Raw genomic sequence first — 14,886 nt, 5'->3', positions numbered from 1 at the left:
CATCAAATGCTAAATTAATAGATTAGTTCATTACGTACGGCATGTTGATGTTGCTGTTCTCCAATCACCGGGTTCTCCACCACGTTGTCGACAAGCTTGGGCATATTCTGATATATCATCACATAGAAGATCGTCATTAGGCAGTGTTGCACACAAGTCATAAACACAGCCGTCATAATAATCTGCAGGATCAGCAAAGTCGTGACACGAAGAAAGAGCGCTATCTTCTGATATCAAAGTGTAACACAAATCTCTGGCTTGTTCTAGTGTTTCTGTGCCTTCTTGACAAGGCTCTACGTCGACGACATCTTCGCATTCTTGTGATTCGAATTTCCAACTGTTTCCAAAATCCGAAGCACTTCTTGCCTGAAATAAATATAATGAAACTCAAAATCACAATAAATAAAACCTAATATACCCTAATATTTATATCTGCACCAAACAAGTAATGCTACTTTGAATAACCTAACAAAACTTACATTTGAACCATCTGATTTCAAAGAAATATCATTGTTGGCTTCGCCATTAAAGTCACCGCATAAGCCACACACCGAGTTCATGTATTCAAAAGGCAGTTCTGTTTCTAGAGTATGTTTATTATCCCATCGTAGAACCAACGAAAAGTTTGTCAACAATATCTACATATTTAAAGAAAAACGTTGAATAAATCATTGCGTATTTGAATACTGCAAATGTTTTAAGAAATTGTTATTACAGTTTACTTTATATACTTACAGTGTACTGTCCACTGATGGTGATGTAAACACCGTCTGATGTTAAGAGTGGAGGTGTTATTGTAACTCCATCATAGGCAATCTGACCATCTTGTCCAAGATTGTATTTGTGTTGTTTGTAATGTAATGTAACTTCTCGCATCAAAGACACTCCTGCTGACGGTTGGTTTTTCCTATTTATTCCACTAATTGTGAAATCCTCAATATCTGTTCTATTGTCACATTTGTCTACCACTGTGTATTCACATTCACCTTGGAAGTCATACCTGGCCTTGTCGAATGTGATGTAATGAGGATCTCCCCAAACGGTACAATAACCAGGACCTAGAATTTTAAACAAAATAGTAAGTTGGTGTTTTTGTAGAATCTCTAGAATTTCGATTGTAGTATTCATGTTTAAATATTGTTACCTCTGGTGCACGTCTGGCCATCTCCTTCAAACCCAGCTTGACAGTAACATCCACGAACACCATTTCTTACAGAACATTCGGCATTTGAATCACAGCTGTAGTCGTTGCAAGTTACCACACCTCCATTACAGGTGCAAGTCTGTTTACAAGTACTGTCGATCCATTGTTGACCAGACTGTGGAAATAGACAGATACGTAACTAATCTAGTTTAAGTATCTAATAATTGTTTGAAATGTGTTTAGTGATCTTTCCCCCTCTCTTTAATAATAGTCTAAACAAATATATGTACCTTATAATAAACTCCATCCAAAGTACAACCGCATTGAGACGGCTGAACACACGTGTTACCATCAAGCACGGTGCCACTTGGACATTCACAGGCTTCAACACATGTATTTGGGCAATCCACCATTCCCTCCATTGACGCACACGTTGCAGGACAAGAAGTTGCACAATGATTATATACTTTATTGCCATCACACGTAATTGCTGTAAAAAAAGAATATAATACCGGTAACGTATCTTGGTGTTAACAGGTACATCAAATGCTAAATAAATAGATTAGTTCATTACGTACGGCATGTTGATGTTGCTGTTCTCCAATCACCGGGTTCTCCACCACGATGTCGACAAGCTTGGGCATATTCTGATATATCATCACATAGAAGATCGTCATTAGGCAGTGTTGCACACAAGTCATAAACACAGCCGTCATAATAATCTGCAGGATCAGCAAAGTCGTGACACGAAGAAAGAGCACTATCTTCTGATATCAAAGTGTAACACAAATCTCTGGCTTGTTCTAGTGTTTCTGTTCCTTCTTGACAAGGCTCCACGTCGACGACATCTTCGCATTCTTGTGATTCGAATTTCCAACTGTTTCCAAAACCCGAAGCACTTCTTGCCTGAAATAAATATAATGAAACTCAAAATCGCAATAAATAAAACCTAATATACCCTAATATTTATATCTGCACCAAACAAGTAATGCTACTTTGAATAACCTAGCAAAACTTACATTTGAACCATCTGATTTCAAAGAAATATCATTGGAGGCTTCGCCATTAAAGTCACCGCATAAGCCACACACCGAGTTCATGTATTCAAAAGGCAGTTCTGTTTCTAGAGTATGTTTATTATCCCATCGTAGAACCAACGAAAAGTTTGTCAACAATATCTACATATTTAAAGAAAAACGTTGAATAAATCATTGCGTATTTGAATACTGCAAATGTTTTAAGAAATTTTTATTACAGTTTACTTTATATACTTACAGTGTACTGTCCACTGATGGTGATGTAAACACCGTCTGATGTTAAGAGTGGAGGTGTTATTGTAACTCCATCATAGGCAATCTGACCATCTTGTCCAAGATTGTATTTGTGTTGTTTGTAATGTAATGTAACTTCTCGCATCAAAGACACTCCTGCTGACGGTTGGTTTTTCCTATTTATTCCACTAATTGTGAAATCCTCAATATCTGTTCTATTGTCACATTTGTCTACCACTGTGTATTCACATTCACCTTGGAAGTCATACCTGGCCTTGTCGAATGTGATGTAATGAGGATCTCCCCAAACGGTACAATAACCAGGACCTGGAATTTTGATTTTAAACAAAATAGTAAATGGGTGGTTTTGTAGAATCTCTAGAATTTCGATTGTAGTATTCATGTTTAAATCTGTTTACCTCTGGTGCACGTCTGGCCATCTCCTTCAAAACCAGCTTGACAGTAACATCCACGAACACCATTTCTTACAGAACATTCGGCATTTGAATCACAGCTGTATTCGTTGCAAGTTACCACACCTCCATTACAGGTGCAAGTCTGTTTACAAGTATTGTCGATCCATTGTTGACCAGACTGTGGAAATAGACAGATACGTAACTAATCTAGTTGAAGTATCTAACAATTTTTGAAATGTGTTTAGTAATCTTTCCCTCTCTCTTTAATAATAGTCTAAACAAATATATGTACCTTATAATAAACTCCATCCACAGTACAACCGCATTGAGACGGCTGAACACACGTGTTACCATCAAGCACGGTGCCACTTGGACATTCACAGGCTTCAACACATGTATTTGGGCAATCCACCATTCCCTCCATTGACGCACACGTTGCAGGACAAGAAGTTGCACAATGATTATATACTTTATTGCCATCACACGTAATTGCTGTAAAAAAAGAATATGATATTGGTAACGTATCTTGGTGTTAACAGGTACATCAAATGCTAAATTAATAGATTAGTTCATTACGTACGGCATGTTGATGTTGCTGTTCTCCAATCACCGGGTTCTCCACCACGTTGTCGACAAGCTTGGGCATATTCTGATATATCATCACATAGAAGATCGTCATTAGGCAGTGTTGCACACAAGTCATAAACACAGCCGTCATAATAATCTGCAGGATCAGCAAAGTCGTGACACGAAGAAAGAGCGCTATCTTCTGATATCAAAGTGTAACACAAATCTCTGGCTTGTTCTAGTGTTTCTGTGCCTTCTTGACAAGGCTTCACGTCGACGACATCTTCGCATTCTTGTGATTCGAATTTCCAACTGTTTCCAAAATCCGAAGCACTTCTTGCCTGAAATAAATATAATGAATCTCAAAATCGCAATAAATAAAACCTAATATACCCTAATATTTATATCTGCACCAGACAAGTAATGCTACTTTGAATAACCTAGCAAAACTTACATTTGAACCATCTGATTTCAAAGAAATATCATTGGAGGCTTCGCCATTAAAGTCACCGCATAAGCCACACACCGAGTTCATGTATTCAAAAGGCAGTTCTGTTTCTAGAGTATGTTTATTATCCCATCGTAGAACCAACGAAAAGTTTGTCAACAATATCTACATATTTAAAGAAAAACGTTGAATAAATCATTGCGTATTTGAATACTGCAAATGTTTTAAGAAATTGTTATTACAGTTTACTTTATATACTTACAGTGTACTGTCCACTGATGGTGATGTAAACACCGTCTGATGTTAAGAGTGGAGGTGTTATTGTAACTCCATCATAGGCAATCTGACCATCTTGTCCAAGATTGTATTTGTGTTGTTTGTAATGTAATGTAACTTCTCGCATCAAAGACACTCCTGCTGACGGTTGGTTTTTCCTATTTATTCCACTAATTGTGAAATCCTCAATATCTGTTCTATTGTCACATTTGTCTACCACTGTGTATTCACATTCACCTTGGAAGTCATACCTGGCCTTGTCGAATGTGATGTAATGAGGATCTCCCCAAACGGTACAATAACCAGGACCTAGAATTTTAAACAAAATAGTAAGTTGGTGTTTTTGTAGAATCTCTAGAATTTCGATTGTAGTATTCATGTTTAAATATTGTTACCTCTGGTGCACGTCTGGCCATCTCCTTCAAAACCAGCTTGACAGTAACATCCACGAACACCATTTCTTACAGAACATTCGGCATTTGAATCACAGCTGTATTCGTTGCAAGTTACCACACCTCCATTACAGGTGCAAGTCTGTTTACAAGTACTGTCGATCCATTGTTGACCAGACTGTGGAAATAGACAGATACGTAACTAATCTAGTTTAAGTATCTAATAATTGTTTGAAATGTGTTTAGTGATCTTTCCCCCTTTCTTTAATAATAGTCTAAACAAATATATGTACCTTATAATAAACTCCATCCAAAATACAACCGCATTGATACGGCTGAACACACGTGTTACCATCAAGTACGGTGCCACTTGGACATTCACAGGCTTCAACACATGTATTTGGGCAATCTACCATTCCCTCCATTGACGCACACGTTGCAGGACAAGAAGTTGCACAATGATTATATACTTTATTGCCATCACACGTAATTGCTGTAAAAAAAAGAATATAATACCGGTAACGTATCTTGGTGTTAACAGGTACATCAAATGCTAAATTAATAGATTAGTTCATTACGTACGGCATGTTGATGTTGCTGTTCTCCAATCACCGGGTTCTCCACCACGTTGTCGACAAGCTTGGGCATATTCTGATATATCATCACATAGAAGATCGTCATTAGGCAGTGTTGCACACAAGTCATAAACACAGCCGTCATAATAATCTGCAGGATCAACAAAGTCGTGACACGAAGAAAGAGCGCTATCTTCTGATATCAAAGTGTAACACAAATCTCTGGCTTGTTCTAGTGTTTCTGTGCCTTCTTGACAAGGCTCCACGTCGACGACATCTTCGCATTCTTGTGATTCGAATTTCCAACTGTTTCCAAAATCCGAAGCACTTCTTGCCTGAAATAAAATGTAATGAAACTCAAAATCGCAATAAACAAAACCTAATATACGCTAATATTTATATCTGCACCAGACAAGTAATGCTACTTTGAATAACCTAACAAAACTTACATTTGAACCATCTGACTTGAAAGAAATATCATTGTTGGCTTCGCCATTAAAGTCACCGCATAAGCCACACACCGAGTTCATGTAGTCAAAAGGCAGTTCTGTTTCTAGAGTATGTTTATTATCCCATCGTAGAACCAACGAAAAGTTTGTCAACAATATCTACATATTTAAAGAAAACGTTGAATAAATAATTGCGTATTTGAATACTGCAAATGTTTTAAGAAATTGCTATTACAGTTTACTTTATATACTTACAGTGTACTGTCCACTGATGGTGATGTAAACACCGTCTGATGTTAAGAGTGGAGGTGTTATTGTAACTCCATCATAGGCAATCTGACCATCTTGTCCAAGATTGTATTTGTGTTGTTTGTAATGTAATGTAACTTCTCGCATCAAAGACACTCCTGCTGACGGTTGGTTTTTCCTATTTATTCCACTAATTGTGAAATCCTCAATATCTGTTCTATTGTCACATTTGTCTACCACTGTGTATTCACATTCACCTTGGAAGTCATACCTGGCCTTGTCGAATGTGATGTAATGAGGATCTCCCCAAACGGTACAATAACCAGGACCTGGAATTTTGATTTTAAACAGAATAGTAAATGGGTGGTTTTGTAGAATCTCTAGAATTTCGATTGTAGTATTCATGTTTAAATATTTTTACCTCTGGTGCACGTCTGGCCATCTCCTTCAAACCCAGCTTGACAGTAACATCCACGAACACCATTTCTTACAGAACATTCGGCATTTGAATCACAGCTGTATTCGTTGCAAATTACCACACCTCCATTACAGGTGCAAGTCTGTTTACAAGTATTGTCGATCCATTGTTGACCAGACTGTGGAAATAGACAGATACGTAACTAATCTAGTTTAAGTATCTAATAATTGTTTGAAATGTGTTTAGTGATCTTTCCCCCTCTCTTTAATAATAGTCTAAACAAATATATGTACCTTATAATAAACTCCATCCAAAATACAACCGCATTGATACGGCTGAACACACGTGTTACCATCAAGCACGGTGCCACTTGGACATTCACAGGCTTCAACACATGTATTTGGGCAATCTACCATTCCCTCCATTGACGCACACGTTGCAGGACAAGAAGTTGCACAATGATTATATACTTTATTGCCATCACACGTAATTGCTGTAAAAAAAAGAATATAATACCGGTAACGTATCTTGGTGTTAACAGGTACATCAAATGCTAAATTAATAGATTAGTTCATTACGTACGGCATGTTGATGTTGCTGTTCTCCAATCACCGGGTTCTCCACCACGTTGTCGACAAGCTTGGGCATATTCTGATATATCATCACATAGAAGATCGTCATTAGGCAGTGTTGCACACAAGTCATAAACACAGCCGTCATAATAATCTGCAGGATCAACAAAGTCGTGACACGAAGAAAGAGCGCTATCTTCTGATATCAAAGTGTAACACAAATCTCTGGCTTGTTCTAGTGTTTCTGTGCCTTCTTGACAAGGCTCCACGTCGACGACATCTTCGCATTCTTGTGATTCGAATTTCCAACTGTTTCCAAAATCCGAAGCACTTCTTGCCTGAAATAAAATGTAATGAAACTCAAAATCGCAATAAACAAAACCTAATATACGCTAATATTTATATCTGCACCAGACAAGTAATGCTACTTTGAATAACCTAACAAAACTTACATTTGAACCATCTGACTTGAAAGAAATATCATTGTTGGCTTCGCCATTAAAGTCACCGCATAAGCCACACACCGAGTTCATGTAGTCAAAAGGCAGTTCTGTTTCTAGAGTATGTTTATTATCCCATCGTAGAACCAACGAAAAGTTTGTCAACAATATCTACATATTTAAAGAAAACGTTGAATAAATAATTGCGTATTTGAATACTGCAAATGTTTTAAGAAATTGCTATTACAGTTTACTTTATATACTTACAGTGTACTGTCCACTGATGGTGATGTAAACACCGTCTGATGTTAAGAGTGGAGGTGTTATTGTAACTCCATCATAGGCAATCTGACCATCTTGTCCAAGATTGTATTTGTGTTGTTTGTAATGTAATGTAACTTCTCGCATCAAAGACACTCCTGCTGACGGTTGGTTTTTCCTATTTATTCCACTAATTGTGAAATCCTCAATATCTGTTCTATTGTCACATTTGTCTACCACTGTGTATTCACATTCACCTTGGAAGTCATACCTGGCCTTGTCGAATGTGATGTAATGAGGATCTCCCCAAACGGTACAATAACCAGGACCTGGAATTTTGATTTTAAACAGAATAGTAAATGGGTGGTTTTGTAGAATCTCTAGAATTTCGATTGTAGTATTCATGTTTAAATATTTTTACCTCTGGTGCACGTCTGGCCATCTCCTTCAAACCCAGCTTGACAGTAACATCCACGAACACCATTTCTTACAGAACATTCGGCATTTGAATCACAGCTGTATTCGTTGCAAATTACCACACCTCCATTACAGGTGCAAGTCTGTTTACAAGTACTGTCGATCCATTGTTGACCAGACTGTGGAAATAGACAGATACGTAACTAATCTAGTTTAAGTATCTAATAATTGTTTGAAATGTGTTTAGTGATCTTTCCCCCTCTCTTTAATAATAGTCTAAACAAATATATGTACCTTATAATAAACTCCATCCAAAATACAACCGCATTGATACGGCTGAACACACGTGTTACCATCAAGCACGGTGCCACTTGGACATTCACAGGCTTCAACACATGTATTTGGGCAATCTACCATTCCCTCCATTGACGCACACGTTGCAGGACAAGAAGTTGCACAATGATTATATACTTTATTGCCATCACACGTAATTGCTGTAAAAAAAAGAATATAATACCGGTAACGTATCTTGGTGTTAACAGGTACATCAAATGCTAAATTAATAGATTAGTTCATTACGTACGGCATGTTGATGTTGCTGTTCTCCAATCACCGGGTTCTCCACCACGTTGTCGACAAGCTTGGGCATATTCTGATATATCATCACATAGAAGATCGTCATTAGGCAGTGTTGCACACAAGTCATAAACACAGCCGTCATAATAATCTGCAGGATCAACAAAGTCGTGACACGAAGAAAGAGCGCTATCTTCTGATATCAAAGTGTAACACAAATCTCTGGCTTGTTCTAGTGTTTCTGTGCCTTCTTGACAAGGCTCCACGTCGACGACATCTTCGCATTCTTGTGATTCGAATTTCCAACTGTTTCCAAAATCCGAAGCACTTCTTGCCTGAAATAAAATGTAATGAAACTCAAAATCGCAATAAACAAAACCTAATATACGCTAATATTTATATCTGCACCAGACAAGTAATGCTACTTTGAATAACCTAACAAAACTTACATTTGAACCATCTGACTTGAAAGAAATATCATTGTTGGCTTCGCCATTAAAGTCACCGCATAAGCCACACACCGAGTTCATGTAGTCAAAAGGCAGTTCTGTTTCTAGAGTATGTTTATTATCCCATCGTAGAACCAACGAAAAGTTTGTCAACAATATCTACATATTTAAAGAAAACGTTGAATAAATAATTGCGTATTTGAATACTGCAAATGTTTTAAGAAATTGCTATTACAGTTTACTTTATATACTTACAGTGTACTGTCCACTGATGGTGATGTAAACACCGTCTGATGTTAAGAGTGGAGGTGTTATTGTAACTCCATCATAGGCAATCTGACCATCTTGTCCAAGATTGTATTTGTGTTGTTTGTAATGTAATGTAACTTCTCGCATCAAAGACACTCCTGCTGACGGTTGGTTTTTCCTATTTATTCCACTAATTGTGAAATCCTCAATATCTGTTCTATTGTCACATTTGTCTACCACTATGTATTCACATTCACCTTGGAAGTCATACCTGGCCTTGTCGAATGTGATGTAATGAGGATCTCCCCAAACGGTACAATAACCAGGACCTGGAATTTTGATTTTAAACAGAATAGTAAATGGGTGGTTTTGTAGAATCTCTAGAATTTCGATTGTAGTATTCATGTTTAAATATTTTTACCTCTGGTGCACGTCTGGCCATCTCCTTCAAACCCAGCTTGACAGTAACATCCACGAACACCATTTCTTACAGAACATTCGGCATTTGAATCACAGCTGTATTCGTTGCAAATTACCACACCTCCATTACAGGTGCAAGTCTGTTTACAAATATTGTCGATCCATTGTTGACCAATCTGTGAATTTAAAGAGATGTGTACGCGAGTGCCACAATTGGTACCGAAACTGTGACTGTCGGAAATCGACAGCTCTATAGTGAGATCACTAATGAGCGCCTAAAGCCTGTTTTCCATTACCGAATATTTTCGCGCGAATCGAACATTCCTAAGTTCTGATTGGTTGAAATATTGTTCGCACGCAGAAAGTAGATGAAATGCAAATACGCTTTAGTCAATTCTTTCGATTCGCGCGAATAAATTCGCCTAGTGGAAAAGAGAGTTTTAAAGTAGTCACCGCATTTTTTTTAATCGTTTTTATACTGTACCTGATAGTACAAACCAGACGACGACGTACATCCACATTCACTTGGGGATATACACTGGCCATTGTCTAAAACTGTGTTTTCTGGACATTCGCAAACTTCTTCACACATCACTGGACATTCAGTCGGTAAGTTGAGACAAGTGGCAGGACAGCTTGTTCCACATGCATTGTATATCTTATCATCTTCACATTGGAATGCTTTAATTAAAAATAGTTCATTGTTCATTGTTTGTCAATAGTTCATTGTTTGTTAAAAGGCATTATCAGACAAAGAAACGGGGTATTAAATGCATTGAAAGTTAAACAATATTATGTCCAATTTATTTTCAATTTTAGATTCAGTTTATCTAAAATTCCAATATTCAATATTGTTTTATGGATTCTATAGTTTTCATTGTAATGTTAACGTTGTTAATTCTGTAATGTTATGTTTTGATAGATCCATATTGGACAAAATAAAAATAAAATCAGTAACTTCGTAAATAAGAAGTATCTTAGTCATTACAAACTAGACAAATGGTGTCTTACGGCATTTATCGAGAGTATTTCTCCAGTTTCCCAGCTGGATTCCCATGAACGAACAGGCCTGTGCATAAGTTTCTAAGCTATCACATAGTGTGGTATCATCCGGGAGCGAGGCACAGAGATCGTAAACGCAGCCTTCAAAATAAACAGTGGGATCAACAAGAGTATGGCAAGGCGCAAACACGCCGACTGGTGACGTCAGCACGTTGCACTCGTCAACAGAGGTGCGGTAGGTGTCAGAGGACTCGTCACATGGATCCACATCTAGAGCTCCACAATCTTCGTTGGTAGTTGACAACCAACTGTTAGCAAAATCTGCTGTACTTCTCGACTGTAAATATATATATTTTTTTAATCAACAGAACAACAGATACTTTCAAATTGTCAATTCCATTTTCAAAGATATAGCTTAGCTAATAGATAGAGTTATATACTGCATGTTTGATCATTAAATAATACTGCTAAATTAAAATAATAATATTCAATCTATCTATAAAAACCTATGTTTATTTATTCACTATAGCCTAAAAATACATACTTAAGTAAGTAAGTACTTACTTGAACCCCATCGGATCTTATCTGTAGATCTGTACGTGTTCCATCAAAGTCACCACACAACCCACATGTGTTATTGCCAAACTCGAAAGAAACACGTATTTCGACACGGTTCTCTCCATTCCAGCGAATTGAAAGCCCGAAATCAGTCCATAAAACCTGGGCGACAAAAGGCAATAGAATACACATTTACATAAGAAAACAGGTATTGTGACGTACCTCTGCAATATTGTCTAGGCCTTTGTTTAATTTTAATCTTTATTTTATTTCAATTCAATTTATAAAGTATCATGAATCCCGTGATACATTGTCACACCATGAACAAATTCTCGTGTGATGCTGTATTCAACATAACCTTAACATTAATTATGTTACAACATTCACATATGACGCACATGGCCAGAGGCCTAAAGTAAATAAAGTCAGGCGATAAGCCTGAATGAATGAATGAATGTATCTATGATAGTGGCTAAATAAACCTAACAGTGCCGAGAAGTTAAAAAAGTTTTCATACATACCAGGTTGACTCCATTATCTACAATACTAACGCCATCTAGGTCATAAGGTGTTACCAGTAAGACGTCATCCAGCAGTACAACTCTATTCTTCTTAAGTGTGTATATATGATTCATGTAATAAAATATCACTCGTTGTAAAAACGCAACACTAGCTGACGGTACACGTTTGGCATTAACGCCGGTTACTTCAAATGATGGTTTGTTGATGACGTCAATGCAATCCTTCACTAACGTGTATTCACACTCTCCCTGGAAATCGTATTTCTGTCCATCGAATGTTATGTAGTGAGGATCGCCCCATACAGTACATAGCCCAGATGCTGATAAATAATTTAAAAAAATATGTTTTAATACATACATTAATCTGTTCGTCTTTTTTGTGAGACAAGCAAAATGTCAAATATCATATAAATTGAAGTAAAGATTTACTTCAAAATGAAATCTGATGAAACTTTAATAAACCAAGCATTGTTGCTAATAATATATAATATAATAGGAATTTTTTTATTAACTTTTCAGTAAATTTAACTTAAAATACAGAGTACATACCTTTGGTACAAACGGTTCCATCGCCACTAAAGCCATTGTTACAGTAGCAATCTCTAACACCATTTTGTATTCGACAAGATGCATAATTCCCGCACATGTACTCTTCACACGTATTAACACCGTTACCACCACACGTACATCTCATGCTACAGTCTTCTGTTACGTACGTTTCTCCTTGCTAGTAGTAAAGACAATAATTTATTATTATTATTTTTAGTAATAATATTACAATTAGTAATGTTCTTCTACAAATTTACAGATTTCTTTATTACTTGACAATAGGGAGCTGAGCTTTCGAGTTTGTCTGTCAAATGTTTGTTGTTCATTATTTGTTGAGATATGTGCTCGCTTTCACTGATAATATGTTCATAAAAAATAACACAATATTTGGAAACAAACTTTTGATTTGTTTATATATTTAAGCAAATTGCCAAGATAACCATAAGTGAATTCATTCACTATCCTGCTTAAAGGTGGTAATCCTGTTTACAGGACAAACATATACAGAAGATGCTCTACATAAAGTCTTATTACACATCTTTGGGAATGAAGTTGTAAGTGTATACCTTATAGTAGATACCAATACCCTCCATGAGGCAGCCGCATTGAGACTCATCTACACATTCGTCGCCATCCAATACGGTACCGGCTGGACAATCACAGGTGTCAATACAAGTAAATGGACATTCTCTTTCTGCCTTGTTACGCGTAGCACATGTCAATGGACAGGGATTGCCGCATGGATTGTGAACTTTTCCTGCTGAGCAATCAAATTCTGTGAACGAGAAAAAAATTGTCCTAATCTATTATTCAATTGGAAACATTCCACAAATTGTGTAGGCCTGGTTTTGTGGAATTCTTATTTGGTATCGCTTGAAACTTGCTGAGCAAGATTGAGATCATTGTACCAGATGATTATGTTAAGTTTACACTATCAAACTGTATGCAACGAAAAAATGATGTGCCCATATGTAGTCATGATGATGTCATATCACCACCATATTTTGATAGTGTAGACAGAGCTTTACCCAATAGTACATACTTAGCCGACTACCAACAATATCTTTTCTGGTTTAGCACCTCCTTTATTCATTCAATGTTTCTAAACTAAAACATTAATACAATGTATACCCCTATTTACAAAACCAATTGCAAACTTACAACCAAAAGTTGATGAATAAAGGCAGGAAAATAAACAAAAACTAGTCTGACTTTTACTAAAAGCAAAATATATGTAAAAACTTTAAAATGAAAAAAAAAACGTACCACATGAAGATTCTTGCCGCCAATCACCAAGCTCCAATCCTGCATCTTTACATTCTTGTGCGTAAACAGCCAGCATCGAACAAAGTAGAGAGTCGTCCATTGTGGCGCAAATATCGTAGGTACATGACTCGTAGTAAAACTCAGGATCCAACACAGCATTACAAGTTGCAAACGCACCTGTGATTTAACAGTGTAAAATTGTATTTATTAATGTTATCTCTGTGTTAACTAATGGGAAATTTTACATCAAGGACATGCAGCTTAACAGCGTTATACAATTACAATTACTACATTTGATTTTGATATTTCGAAATTTCAACCTCTTTTCCCTCCCTCTTCGTCTATCTTAATAATACTGCTTTATTAAAATAAAAAAAGGTTTTTCTTTTTACAAAAGATAAGTATTATGACTAAACTTACCAGTATCGCTTGTTAGAATACTACACTTGGCTTCAGCGGTATTTCTATTTGAAGCAGTAGCACATGGATCAAGATCTAAGACACCAGTTGGACATGTTCCGTCATTTGTTACTATCCAGCTCTCGGCAAACACATTGGTATACGGAGTCTACAATTAAAACGTGACGTATCTTAACGCAAGGAATGCTGCATGAATGGCCATATTTGTTAATGTTATACATAAAATAGTATAGAAAAATAACGCTGTACAAAACGGATCGATTATCAGTTATTGCTAATCAAACTTTTGAAATAAAAATGTTCACTGTCAAGTAATAATAAAGCTTTGGGGTGCAACGCGGTGACGTGAAGCGCAACGGAAATGATTTAACCCAATCACAAACGATTATTCGTCCTTGCATCCCGTCGCTAAGTGGGAAGGAGAACCACGCTTAAATTTACGAAAGCTAAACGTACCATATGTTTGCCATTATTTTTATAGGCTACTTTACTTGAAGATGGGTGGTATTACAACAAATTCTCAAATCTACCTACTGTCTCTACCACGATTACACTCATAAAAGTATTGTGTATCCAGTGTGTGATACTTTAATATTAGTAGTTAAAAAAAAGTTGAGTAGTACGCATGTAAAGATCTACCTACGATTTTAATAAACAACAGCAAATACAATAAGATTCCATCCAAATTATGCAATTACAATAAATGTAACATTATTACTTACCAGTTCTCCATTCGGCATTCTGTAGTCGTTATCCGGGTTGTCATCAAAGTTCCCACAGAGACCGCATACTGTACCAGTCAGTCTATCATCTAACAATACCTCAACGGATTGAAAACCATCCCAACGCAACACTAGGTTGAAGTTCGTCATCAAAATCTAACGAATTTAAATTATCGTATTACAATTATCTTGAATACATATTACTAAATACTGTATAACAACAACTGTGAGATACTTCTGGTGTGGGGAGGGGGTACAT

At 36.7% G+C, this 14,886-nt stretch overlaps 1 protein-coding gene across 2 annotated transcripts in view; it reads right to left on the bottom strand.

Annotated features, from left to right (window-relative positions):
* LOC140045515 (IgGFc-binding protein-like) overlaps positions 1-14,886 on the bottom strand; it is a 55,335-nt gene that overhangs the window by 15,924 nt on the left and 24,525 nt on the right. For both annotated transcript variants that reach the window (XM_072090453.1, XM_072090454.1), the window contains exons 35-72: positions 14,628-14,783; positions 13,906-14,053; positions 13,486-13,662; positions 12,786-12,994; positions 12,220-12,397; positions 11,671-11,990; positions 11,156-11,311; positions 10,601-10,928; positions 10,074-10,270; positions 9,591-9,765; positions 9,176-9,498; positions 8,921-9,079; positions 8,479-8,806; positions 8,190-8,389; positions 7,900-8,074; positions 7,485-7,807; positions 7,230-7,388; positions 6,788-7,115; positions 6,499-6,698; positions 6,209-6,383; positions 5,794-6,116; positions 5,539-5,697; positions 5,097-5,424; positions 4,808-5,007; positions 4,518-4,692; positions 4,109-4,431; positions 3,853-4,011; positions 3,412-3,739; positions 3,124-3,323; positions 2,835-3,009; positions 2,420-2,742; positions 2,164-2,322; positions 1,723-2,050; positions 1,435-1,634; positions 1,145-1,319; positions 736-1,058; positions 480-638; positions 39-366 (exon numbers count right to left, since the gene is read on the bottom strand). In XM_072090453.1, the coding sequence (XP_071946554.1) occupies positions 39-366; positions 480-638; positions 736-1,058; positions 1,145-1,319; positions 1,435-1,634; positions 1,723-2,050; positions 2,164-2,322; positions 2,420-2,742; positions 2,835-3,009; positions 3,124-3,323; positions 3,412-3,739; positions 3,853-4,011; positions 4,109-4,431; positions 4,518-4,692; positions 4,808-5,007; positions 5,097-5,424; positions 5,539-5,697; positions 5,794-6,116; positions 6,209-6,383; positions 6,499-6,698; positions 6,788-7,115; positions 7,230-7,388; positions 7,485-7,807; positions 7,900-8,074; positions 8,190-8,389; positions 8,479-8,806; positions 8,921-9,079; positions 9,176-9,498; positions 9,591-9,765; positions 10,074-10,270; positions 10,601-10,928; positions 11,156-11,311; positions 11,671-11,990; positions 12,220-12,397; positions 12,786-12,994; positions 13,486-13,662; positions 13,906-14,053; positions 14,628-14,783 (8,779 nt within the window). The remainder of the gene's footprint in view (positions 1-38; positions 367-479; positions 639-735; positions 1,059-1,144; positions 1,320-1,434; positions 1,635-1,722; positions 2,051-2,163; positions 2,323-2,419; positions 2,743-2,834; positions 3,010-3,123; positions 3,324-3,411; positions 3,740-3,852; positions 4,012-4,108; positions 4,432-4,517; positions 4,693-4,807; positions 5,008-5,096; positions 5,425-5,538; positions 5,698-5,793; positions 6,117-6,208; positions 6,384-6,498; positions 6,699-6,787; positions 7,116-7,229; positions 7,389-7,484; positions 7,808-7,899; positions 8,075-8,189; positions 8,390-8,478; positions 8,807-8,920; positions 9,080-9,175; positions 9,499-9,590; positions 9,766-10,073; positions 10,271-10,600; positions 10,929-11,155; positions 11,312-11,670; positions 11,991-12,219; positions 12,398-12,785; positions 12,995-13,485; positions 13,663-13,905; positions 14,054-14,627; positions 14,784-14,886) is intronic.

Source organism: Antedon mediterranea, chromosome 3 (genome assembly GCF_964355755.1).
Source record: "Antedon mediterranea chromosome 3, ecAntMedi1.1, whole genome shotgun sequence".
NCBI lineage: Eukaryota > Metazoa > Echinodermata > Crinoidea > Comatulida > Antedonidae > Antedon > Antedon mediterranea.
This window is presented reverse-complemented; position numbering and strand designations above follow the sequence as displayed.